The sequence below is a fragment of the Hemitrygon akajei genome, chromosome 4 (genome assembly GCF_048418815.1).
Source record: "Hemitrygon akajei chromosome 4, sHemAka1.3, whole genome shotgun sequence".
In the NCBI taxonomy this organism is placed as follows: Eukaryota; Metazoa; Chordata; class Chondrichthyes; order Myliobatiformes; family Dasyatidae; genus Hemitrygon; species Hemitrygon akajei.
The window spans coordinates 194840954-194853295 of NC_133127.1; the positions used below are offsets into that span (position 1 = coordinate 194840954).

The 12342-nt window shown below is 49.8% G+C and overlaps 1 protein-coding gene across 3 annotated transcripts in view; it reads right to left on the reverse strand.

The window, feature by feature from the left end:
• Positions 1-384: 384 nt before the first annotated feature.
• Positions 385-12342, reverse strand: part of LOC140727085 (beta-arrestin-1) — a 141752-nt gene continuing 129794 nt past the window's right edge. For 2 of the 3 annotated variants that reach the window (XM_073044328.1, XM_073044327.1), the window contains 2 exons: positions 7624-7675; positions 385-5387 (listed from right to left, as the gene is read on the reverse strand). In XM_073044328.1, the coding sequence (XP_072900429.1) occupies positions 5276-5387; positions 7624-7675 (164 nt within the window). In that variant the 3' untranslated portion in view covers positions 385-5275. The remainder of the gene's footprint in view (positions 5388-7623; positions 7676-12342) is intronic. The other variant, XM_073044329.1, reaches the window with a different exon arrangement.

A 12342-nucleotide genomic window follows, 5' to 3' on the forward strand; every position in this document is an offset into this window, starting at 1 on the left:
CCCAGGGTCAGACACAGAGTGAAGCTCCCTCCACACCGTCCCATCACACACTCCCAGGGTCAGACAGAGAGAAGCTCCCTCTACACTGTCCCATCACACACGTCCGGGGTCAGACACAGAGTGAAGCTCCCTCTACACTGTCCCATCACACACTCCCGGGGTCAGACACAGAGTGAAACTCCCTCTACACTGTCCCATCACAAACTCCCGGGGTCAGACACAGAGTGAAGCTCCCTCCTCACTGTCCCATCACACACTCCCGGGGTCAGACACAGAGTGAAGCTCCCTCTACACTGTCCCATCACACACTCCCGGGGTCAGACACAGAGTGAAACTCCCTCTACACTGTCCCATCACAAACTCCCGGGGTCAGACACAGAGTGAAGCTTCCTCTACACCGTCCCATCACACACACCCGGGGTCAGACACAGGGTGAATCTCCTTCCACACCATCCCATCACACACTCCCAGGGTCAGACACAGAGTGAAGCTCCCTCCACACTGTCCCATCACACACTCCTGGGGTCAGACACAGAGTGAATCTCCCTCTACACCGTCCCATCACACACTCCCGGGGTCAGACACAGAGTGAATCTCCCTCCGCACCGTCCCATCACACACTCCCGGGGTCAGACACAGAGTGAAACTCCCTCCACACCGTCCCATCACACACTCCCGGGGTCAGACACAGAGTGAAACTCCCTCCACACTGTCCCATCACACACTCCCAGGGTCAGACACAGAGTGAAGCTCCCTCTACACCGTCCCATCACACACGTCCGGGGTCAGACACAGAGTGAATCTCCCTCCACACTGTCCAATCACACACTCCCGGGGTCAGACACAGAGTGATATACCTCCACACTGTCCCATTACACACTCCCGGGGTCAGACACAGAGTGAAGCTCCCTCTACACTGTCCCATCACACACTCCCGGGGTCAGACACAGAGTGAAGCTCCCTCCACACTGTCCCATCACACACGTCCGGGGTCAGACACAGAGTGAATCTCCCTCCACACTGTCCAATCACACACTCCCGGGGTCAGACACAGAGTGAATCTCCCTCCACACTGTCCCATCACACACTCCCAGGGTCAGACACAGAGTGAAGCTCCCTCTACACCGTCCCATCACACACGTCCGGGGTCAGACACAGAGTGAATCTCCCTCCACACTGTCCAATCACACACTCCCGGGGTCAGACACAGAGTGAAACTCCCTCTACACTGGCCCATCACACACTCCCGGGGTCAGACACAGAGTGAAACTCCCTCCACACTGTCCCATCACACACTCCCAGGGTCAGACACAGAGTGAAGCTCCCTCTACACTGTCCCATCACACACTCCCGGGGTCAGACACAGAGTGAAGCTCCCTCTACACTGTCCCATCACACACTCCCGGGGTCAGACACAGTGTGAAACTCCCTCTACACCGTCCCATCACACACTCCCGGGGTCAGACACAGAGTGAAGCTCCATCTACACTGTCCCATCACACACTCCCGGGGTCAGACACAGAGTGAAACTCCCTCTACACTGTCCCATCACACACTCCCAGGGTCAGACACAGAGTGAAGCTCCCTCTACACTGTCCCATCACACACTCCCAGGGTCAGACACAGAGTGAAGCTCCCTCCACACCGTCCCATCACACACTCCCAGGGTCAGACAGAGAGAAGCTCCCTCTACACTGTCCCATCACACACGTCCGGGGTCAGACACAGAGTGAAGCTCCCTCTACACTGTCCCATCACACACTCCCGGGGTCAGACACAGAGTGAAACTCCCTCTACACTGTCCCATCACAAACTCCCGGGGTCAGACACAGAGTGAAGCTCCCTCCTCACTGTCCCATCACACACTCCCGGGGTCAGACACAGAGTGAAGCTCCCTCTACACTGTCCCATCACACACTCCCGGGGTCAGACACAGAGTGAAACTCCCTCTACACTGTCCCATCACAAACTCCCGGGGTCAGACACAGAGTGAAACTCCCTCTACACTGTCCCATCACACACCCCCAGGGTCAGACACAGAGTGAAGCTCCCTCCACACCGTCCCATCACACACTCCCGGGGTCAGACACAGAGTGAAGCTCCCTCTACACTGTCCCATCACACACTCCCAGGGTCAGACACAGAGTGAAGCTCCCTCTACACCGTCCCATCACACACTCCCAGGGTCAGACACAGAGTGAATCTCCCTCTACACCATCCCATCACACACTCCCGGGGTCAGACACAGAGTGAATCTCCCTCCGCACTGTCCCATCACACACTCCCGGGGTCAGACACAGAGTGAATCTCCCTCCGCACTGTCCCATCACACACTCCCAGGGTCAGACACAGAGTGAATCTCCCTCCGCACTGTCCCATCACACACTGTTAAATACAGAATAAAACTCCCTCAAAAAAATTGTACGGGAAGCTCCAGGAATCTGTCTGGACAGAGGTGGAAACACAATGATGAGCTCACTCTGAAATCATGACAAGGTGAAAAGGAAGAAGGTGACACCAAGTATCATATAGTTATTGTTCCCAATGTTACTGGACGCCATTCATCACCAGCTGACGTTGGAACTTATTCCCTGTGGGTTGACTAGTTCAACAACTCTACGATCCATTAGCTTATTGACGATGGATGGATCAAACTGGCTTGTGTTGCGTTTGAGCCGGACTGGACTGGAGTAGGGTGGATGGTGTGGTGGCAGATCCAGGCAGATGTGGCTTATATCACTTAGACGAGCTGGGCCACAACATCCATGGGTGACCCTGACTTGTGGAGGGCCTCAACAGGTTCGATGGGATGGAATTGAGAGGAACTGGAGGAAGTCAACGGCTCAAGTGGCAGCTGTGGGAGGGAAGGAAGCGTTGATGTCTTGGGTCATAAAGATTAACCAAATCTCAGCCTGAAACATCGACAGTTACTTTCCCCCCTACAGATGCCGGTCAACCCACTGACTGCCCCCAGCAGACTGTCTGTCGCTTCACCCTCCAGCACTGACAGCCTTGTGTGTCTTCTCTGGGTTGCTGGCCATGGGGTATTGGGACGGGTGGGGTGGGCTGGACTGAAATGCAGTGAGTTTTGCTGCACCTGGTGGGCACGCCACACTGGCACCAGAAAGTGTGACAACACTTGCGGGCTGCCCCCAGCTCATCCTCAGTTTGTGTTGGCTGTTAATGCAAGTGACGCATTTCACTCAGAATCTGAATCTGAGTTGGGACGGGTTGAATTGGACTATTTTGGAAGTGTGGGGTTTATCTGCGTTGGGTTGGGTTAAGTTGAAATGGGCTGGAGGGAACATCTCATTAAGATGGCACTGAACCAGGAAGCTCATCGAGGTTGTTTTTTAGGTTCCTGGGGATGGCTCTGGGGACTGAGAGAAGAGTTGGGGTCCAGGCTGTCATGAGCCTGCGAGCCTGCGCACCTGTATTTGTTAATAGTTGTCTTATTTAGCATCGTTAAACCCTCGTGCTTACTGTTTAACCTTCTCCAGCATCTTGTGACTGGCACGGGTTTTCTGTGTACCGTGACTATTGAAAGCAATCTCCTGATTAGCTCTTATCGTGGGATCCTTGTGTTTTGAGAATGATTCATCTTGTAGTGTTTCTTGGTCAAGCCACCGAGCTGATGGAATTCCTGTGAATAAACGCTTGTCTCTGCCTCTACGTGGGGGTCTGTTGTTCCTCTGCACCTGGGTTCAGTCGTCTGTCAGTGCACACCATGACACGGGGTGGGGTTCAGGGATAGGGATGTGGGAAGTTAGAGGTCAGGGGCAGGAGATGCTGGTCAGAACACTCCACGGTTGAAGCCCAAGGACAGAGACTAGTGATCCCCTTAGTTAGGGTCCCAAGGAGCAGGGCTGGAGATACCACTGACAGTGGCAAATCCCAGCACCAGAGGTCCGAGCCAGCAGGAGGCACGAGGGCCAATGACCCCTCCCTCCTTCCCCCAGAGTCAGTAGTATCTGGGGTCAGAGGTTGAAGCTTGGCAGTCGCAGACTCGTGATTGGGAATTCCTGGGGGCGATACACAGAGGTTGCTAAGTGCGGTAACTGAAGACCGCAGACAGCGAGTCTGGAGGTCAAGGCTGAAGGTCGAAGTTCCTGGGTCACACGTCCGGAGTCAGAGGCCTGATATCTGTGAGTCTGGAGATTAGGGACCTGGGGACAGCCTGGGCTGGAGTTGGAGGCCTGTCCGTGTAGGTGAGTGGGTGGAAGGATGGGAAAGGTTGCCATTCTGCTGAAGGTTGAGATGTTAATACACCTTTCGCTGTCTGTTTTGACGTACGTATCTGGATCTGAATCTACTGTCCAGTTCCCTGCTTGCACTTTATTCAGAGTGGTGGACGCCTGGTACGGTGTAGAGGCAAATACATTAGAGGCTTTTAAGATACATTTGGATAGGCAAATGGATGAAGGGATATGGACGTGGTGGAGGTAGGAAGGATTAGTGTTTTGTTTTGTAAAAAATTTGCTTTTTAGCTGGTTCAGCACAACATTGTGGGCCGAGTGGCCTGTGCCGGTGCCGTACTGAGATCTATAAATGATAAATGACTTTGAATGTGATTACAGTGGGCTGGATTGATTCCGGATATCTGGGGTTGCTTTGAATTGAGTTGAAATAGATTGTAGTTGCTTCAAATGGAATTGTGTTGAGATAGGTTGTGTAGGAACCACTTGGAATATGTAGAGTTGTGTTGGGTTGGATTGGGCTTTGATGGGATCTCCAGGTTTGCAAACACCTTGAGATTTCATTCTCCACCCTACCAACCTCTGCTATTAACCTGTAGGCAACAAGACCATTGTGTTTCCCACTTCCGGGTGTTAAGCTCTCAGGATAAACATAGAAAATGTTGGAAGCACTCAGTAGGTCTAACAAATGGTCTCTGTCCTGAAACGTTAAAACTGTTTCTCTCTCTAACGACACTGCCTAGCCCACTGAGAATTTCCAGCATATTCAGGCCGTGGGCATCAGCAGAATTTTGAATTTTTCCTTCTGTTTCACTCAAAGCATTGTCCTGGAATTTCCTGAATGGTCTGGAAACCCTAGAGAGAAGTGGACTGACACTACCAAAGGCAGAGGAGGCTGGGAAGAAACCGGTATCACTTCTGCACCAATCTTCAATTCACAGTCCAAGAGCTCTGGGCTCAAGGCCATCCAGAGTACTTGCTCTTTAAAATATTACAAGAAGAGGAACTACAAACAACGGCAGCTTTTCGTGTAGTGGGTGCGACCATGGATCGAGGCCGGGGCGGTGGGTGGGGCCGTTTCACCGGTCGTCGTGTTGTGGTGAGTTCGCTCCATCTTCATTGTCACCGCTCTCGTCTTTCAGGCCCTTCAACCTCTGCCGGGCAAAGTCCTCGAAGACAATGTCATCATCACTGTAAAGGGGCAGAGCAGATTGAACATAGAGTCATTGAAAGCTGTGGCACAGAATGACGCCACCTGGCCCTTCCTCTCTGGGCTGGACCAGGAGATGTTACTTGGCCAGATCTCACCTCCAAGTGAAGAGCCCTGCAGATTACAGTCCTTCCAATATTGTTCCAAGTACTTAGAACATAGGAGATAGAACATTACAGCACAGTATACAGGCCCTTCAGCCAACAATATTGTGCCAGCCTTTTAATCTACTCAAAGATCAATCTAACCCTTCCCTCCTACAAGGCCCTCCGTATTTCTTTCATCTATGTACCTATCCAAGTGTCACTTAAATATCCTTACTGTATCTGCCTCCACCACCACCTCTGGCAGTGCATTAGTCCCTATGACCTCTGGCACCACCCCCCCCCCCCTATACTTTCCTCTAATCACCTTCAAATTATCCCCTTGTGTATTGGCCATTTCTGCCCTGCAAAAAATGGTGCTGGCTGTCCACTTGATCAATGCCTCTTATCATCTTGTACACACCTCTATCCCGTCACCTCTCACCCTCCTTCACTCCAAAAGAGAAAAGCATCAGCTCGCTCAACCTATCCTCATAAGACATGCTCTCTAATCCAGGCAGCATCCTGGTAAATCTCCTCTGCACCCTCTCTAATCCAGGCAGCATCCTGGTGAATCTCCTCTGCACCCTCTCTAATCCAGGCAGCACCCTGGTAAATCTCCTCTGCACCCTCTCTAATCCAGGCAGCACCCTGGTAAATCTCCTCTGCACCCTCTCTAATCCAGGCAGCATCCTGGTGAATCTCCTCTGCACCCTCTCTAATCCAGGCAGCATCCTGGTGAATCTCCTCTGCACCCTCTAATCCAGGCAGCATCCTGGTGAATCTCCCCTGCACCCTCTCTAATCCAGGCAGCATCCTGGTGAATCTCCTCTGCACCCTCTCTAATCCAGGCAGCATCCTGGTGAATCTCCTCTGCATCCTCTCTAATCCAGGCAGCATCCTGGTGAATCTCCTCTGCACCCTCTCTAATCCAGGCAGCATCCTGGTAAACCTCCTCTGCATCTTCTCCAAAGCTTCCACATGCTTCCTATAATGAGACAACCAGAATGGAACACAATTTTGGAACACAATTTTCCAAGTGTGGTCTCACCAAAGTTTTATAGGGCTGAAACGTTATTTCACAGCTCTTGAACTCAGTCCCCTAATGAAGACCAACACACCACACACCTTCTTAACCAATCCAGCAACTGTGCGGCAACTTTGAGGGATCTATGGATGTGAACCCCAAAATCCTTCTGTTCCTCCATACTGCTAAGAATGTTGCAACTAACCCCGTTGTTCTCTCTCCTGCCTTAATATTTTGGGTCAGTGACTTTCCTCATCATGGGAAAGATGTGGAAGCTTTAGAGAGGGTGCAGAGGAGATTTACCAGGATGCTGCCTGGATTAGAGAGCATGTCTTCGGAGTATAGATTGAGTGAGCTGAGGCTTTTCACCTTGCAGCGAAGGTTGATTAGTAAGCGTGTCACAGGTTATGAGGACAAGACAGGAGAAAGGGATGAGAGAAATAATAAATCAGCCATGATGGAATGGTGCAGAATACTCAATGGGCCAGATGGCCTAATTCTGCTCCTAGTCTTACGGTCTTGATAGATGTGTACAAGATGATAAGGGGCTTAAACTGAGTGGACGGCCAGAGACTTTTCCCAAGAGCAGAAATGGCTGATATGAAGGGGCATGAGTTTAAGGTGATTGGAGGAAAGTATGTCAGAGATAGATTTTTCAAGCAGAGAGTGGTGGGTGTGTGGAACGTGTCGCCAGGGGTGGTGGTCAAGGCAGATACATTGATACCTTGAAAAACTCATAGATAGGCACGTGGACAGTCCTTATATATACTGTGAGCTAATTTTATGTAGTTATATTTATTCTGTTTTTAGTTTTCTTTTAGATTATTGTATTTTTTTATGCTGCATTGGATCAGGAGTAAAAATCATTTTGTTCTCCTTTACACTTGTGTACAGAAAAATGACAATAAACTTGTGAATCGTGTTTTGAGTGAATGAAAGAAAATGGAGGTCTGGGCTGGATTTTAGAGTAGATTCAGGCTCTGCCGTCACAACACAGTGGACTGCAGAGCCTGTACTGTGCTGTTCTGTTCTATGTGCTTTGAAATGACCGAGGCAGAGACGTTCGGGGGAAACAAAGAAGATCAAAGCAGAGCATCCAAAACTTACTTGGTGTCAAACTCGATCAGGTTGGTGTCGATGGGAGACTCGTTCTCTGTAGCTGTAAAGAAGAGTCACAGATGAGAAAGAACCCATGGCTGGAGTCCAATTTGATGACCACACTGATCCCCGGTCAATGGCTGTCTTCAGAATAACAGTGCCCGTTCTCTGTCAGCCTGACCACTTCTTGCCCTCAGCCCTGACTCCCCCATTCTGTTCCCTTCGTCACTCACCTCACTTCACTCCACATCACTCCACCCCTCCTAGAGTCTCTCCTTCCTGCTAGATCAGTACGAATGCCCCCTACTCATTTGTCCATCTGCATCCCTGTCCAACCCACCAACTTCCATTTCTTCAACATGCCCCTTCCTCCATCCATTGTACCGCTCCGTCCTTGTCCCAATCCACCTCTTCCCTCCCCATCCCTCCCTCCCTCCTCATCTGCCCTCAGAGGCCAAACTCCGTCCATGGATGAGATTAGTATTGCCTTTTCTCATGGCTGCACAGTAGAGAGTGCATTGACTGGTAGTATCGCAGCCAGGTACAGAAACACCAATCGCCCGGAATAGAAAAGCCTACAGAAAGTCATGGACACAGCCCAGTCCATCACAGTTGGGGACTACATGGTTCTGGAATATTAAGTGTATAGTAGAGAAAGGTGAGGCAGAACAAGTGATAAGGAGGACACATGTACAGAGGGATGGTCTGACGGAACATGCAGTTAAATGTGCAGAAAGAATAAGTAGATTTAGGAAGGACAACAAAATTCTAGGGGCGTATAGCCCGATGGGAGTTCGGGGAGCTGGGTTAAGCACAATAGGCAGCAATTCAAACAGAGAGAGGAGAAATGGGCTAAAAATTCTATATCTGAATGCACGAAGTGTCAGAAATAAGGCGGATGAGCTTGAAGCTCAGGTGCGAATGGGTAACTATGATGTTGTTGGGATAACGGAGACATGGCTGCAGGGAGATCAGACCTGGGAAATGAATGTACAAGGGTATACGTGCTATCGTAGGGACAGAAATGTGGGCAGAGGGGGTGGGGTGGCCCTGTTGGTGAGGAATGAGATTCAGTCCTTTGCAAGGGGGGACATAGGATCAGGAGAAGTAGAGTCTGTGCAGATAGAACTGAGGAACAGTAAGGGCAAAAGGACCCTAATGGGTGTTGTCTACAGGCCACCAAGCAGTAGCATGGATATTGGGTGCAAGTTGAATAGGGAGTTAACATTGGCATGTGGCAAAGGTAATGTCGCAGTAGTTATGGGGGATTTCAACATGCAGGTGAACTGGGAGAATCAGGTTGGTGCTGGACCCCAGGATAGGGAGTTTGTAGAGTGCCTACGGGATGCATTCTTGGAACAGCTTTACGAGAGCCGACCAGGGACAAGGCTATTCTGGATTTAGTGTTATGTAATGAACAGGATTTGATAAGCAATCTTGAAATAAAGGAGCCATTAGGAGGTAGTGATCATAATATGATAAGTTTTTATCTGCAATTTGAGAAGGATAAGGGCAGCTCGGAGATGTCAGTGTTGCAGTTGAACAGGGGAAACTATGGAGCCATGAGGGAGGAGCTGGCCAAAGTTGACTGGATGGATATCCTAGCAGAAAAGACAGTGGAACAGCAATGGCAGGTATTCTTCGGAATAATGCACAAGGTGCAAAATCAGTTCATCCCCCAGAGAAGGAAGGGTTCAAAGGGGGGAAAGGGGCCACAAAGGAAATCAGAGATTGCATAGCATTAAAAAAAAAGGAAGTATAACAGAGCTAAGGTGAATGGGAGGACAGATGATTGGGAAGTTTTTAAGGAACAACAGAACTTAACTAAGAAGGCAATATGGGGAGAAAAAATGAGGTACGAATGCAAGCTAGCCAGGAATATAAAGGAGGATAGCAAAAGCTTTTTTAGGTATGTGAAGAGAAAGAAGATAGTTAAGAACGATGTAGGGCCCTTAAAGAATGAATTGGGTGAAATGGTTATGGGAAACAGAGAAATGGCAGAAGAATTTAGTAAGTACTTTAGATCTGTCTTCACTAAGGAAGACACAAGCAATCTCCCAGATGTATGGATGGGCCAAGGACATAGGGTAACAGAGGAAATGAAACAGATTGACATTAGGAAGGAAATGGTGATGAGTAGACTGATGGGACTGAATGCTGACAAATCCCCAGGTCCAGATGGTCTGCATCCTAGGCTACTAAAGGAGGTGGCCCTGGAAATTGCGGATGCATTGGTAATCATTTTCCAATGTTCCTTAGTTTCAGGATCAGTTCTTGAGGATTGGAGAATGGCTAATATTATCCCACTTTTTAAGAAAGGAGGGAGGGAGAAAACAGAGAACTATCGACCTGTCAGCCTGACATCGGTGGTGGGGAAGATGCTAGAGTCCATTATTAAAGATGAAATAATGGCATATCTAGATAGCAGTGATAGGATTGGGCCGAGCCAGCATGGATTTACCAAGGGTAAATCATGCTTGACTAATCTGTTGGAGTTTTTCGAGGATGTAACCAGGAAGTTAGACGGGGGAGATCCAATGGATGTAGTGTACCTCGATTTTCAGAAGGCATTTGATAAGGTCCCACATAGGAGATTGGTGGGTAAAATGAAAGCTCATGGCATTGGGGGGAAGACATTGACATGGATAGAAAACTGGTTGGCAGATAGAAAGCAATGGGTAGCAGTGAATGGGTGTTTCTCGGAATGGCAGGTGGTGACTAGTGGGGTGCCACAGGGCTCTGTATTGGGACCACAGCTGTTTACGATTTACGTCAACGATTTAGATGAAGGCATTGAGAATAACATCAGCAAATTTGCTGATGATACTAAGCTGGGTGGCAGTGTGACATGTGATGAGGATGTTAGGAGAATTCAGGGTGACTTGGATAGGCTGGGTGAGTGGGCAGATACTTGACAGATACTTATTCGTTTAATATGAATAAGTGTGAGGTTATCCACTTTGGGAGTAAGAACAGGAAGGCAGATTATTATCTGAACGGTGTAGAGTTAGGTAAGGGAGAAATACAAAGAGATCTAGGAGTCCTTGTTCATCAGTCACTGAAGGTGAATGAGCAAGTGCAGCAGGCAGTGAAGAAGGCTAATGGAATGTTGGCCTTTATTACAAAGGGAATTGAGTACAAGAGCAAGGAAATCTTTTTGCATTTGTACAGGGCCCTGGTGAGACCACACCTGGAGTATTGTGTACAGTTTTGGTCTCCAGGGTTAAGGAAGGACATCCTGGCTGTAGAGGAAGTGCAGCGTAGATTCACGAGGTTAATTCCTGGGATGTCAGGACTGTCTTACGCAGAGAGGTTAGAGAGACTGTGCTTGTACACGCTGGAATTAAGGAGATTGAGAGGGGATCTGATTGAAACATATAAGATTATTAAGGGATTGGACAAGATAGAGGCAGGAAATATGTTCCAGATGCTGGGAGAGTCCAGTACCAGAGGGCATGGTTTGAGAATAAGGGGTAGGTCATTTAGGACAGAGTTAAGGAAAAACTTCTTCTCCCAGAGAGTTGTGGGGGTTTGGAATGCACTGCCTCAGAAGGTAGTGGAGGCCAATTCTCTGGATGCTTTCAAGAAGGAGCTAGATAGGTATCTTATGGATAGGGGAATCAAGGGATATGGGGACAAGGCAGGAACCGGGTATTGATAGTAGATGATCAGCCATGATCTCAAAATGACGGTGCAGGCTCGAAGGGCCGAATGGTCTACTTCTGCACCTATTGCCTATTGTCTATTGAAAGGCCCAGCACACCACTGAGCACATCTACAGGCCAACAGCACTGCTACAAGAAAGCAGCACCCATCATGTTTTAGTTCAAGTTTAATTATCATTCAAGTATAATGAATATAGCCAAATGAAGCAGTGTTCATCTGAGGCCAATGTGCAAAAGACATTACCAACAGCACACAGTACAAGTAGCACATAAGGTTATGATTTCAGGAAAAAAAATCACAAAGAGAAAAAAATAATAATATAGCCCAAGTCCTTGTGTGCCATGACCAGATTGATCGTAAATTGACCTGGTCCAGTTTGTTCTTCCACTGAGCAAAACCAGAAAGCAGCACCCAGCGAGCACCAGCCGGCAGCACCGAGCGAGCACCAGAGGGCAGCACTGACAGAACATCAGAGGGCAGCACCGGAAGGCAGCACCGACGGAACACCGGAGGGCAGCACTGACAGAACACCAGAGGGCAGCACCGAGCGAGCACAGGAGAGCAGCATCGAGCGAGCACCGGAGGGCAGCACCGAGCGAGCACCAGAGAGCAGCACTGACAGAACATCAGAGGGCAGCACCGGAGAGCACCGGAGAGCAGCACTGAGCGAGCACAGGAGGGCAGCACTGACAGAACATCAGAGGGCAGCACCGAGCGAGCACAGGAGAGCAGCACCGAGCGAGCACAGGAGAGCAGCACCGAGCGAGCACTGGAGGGCAGCACTGACAGAACATCAGAGGGCAGCACCGAGCGAGCACCAGAGAGCAGCACTGACAGAACATCAGAGGGCAGCACCGAGTGAGCACCAGAAGGCAGCACCAAGCGAGCACAGGAGAGCAGCACCGAGCGAGCACCAGAGAGCAGCACTGACAGAACATCAGAGGGCAGCACCGAGCAAGCACCAGAGGGCAGCACCGAGTGAGCACCAGAGGGCAGCACTGACAGAACATCAGAGGGCAGCACTGACAGAACATCAGAGGGCAGCACTGAGCGAGCACCGGA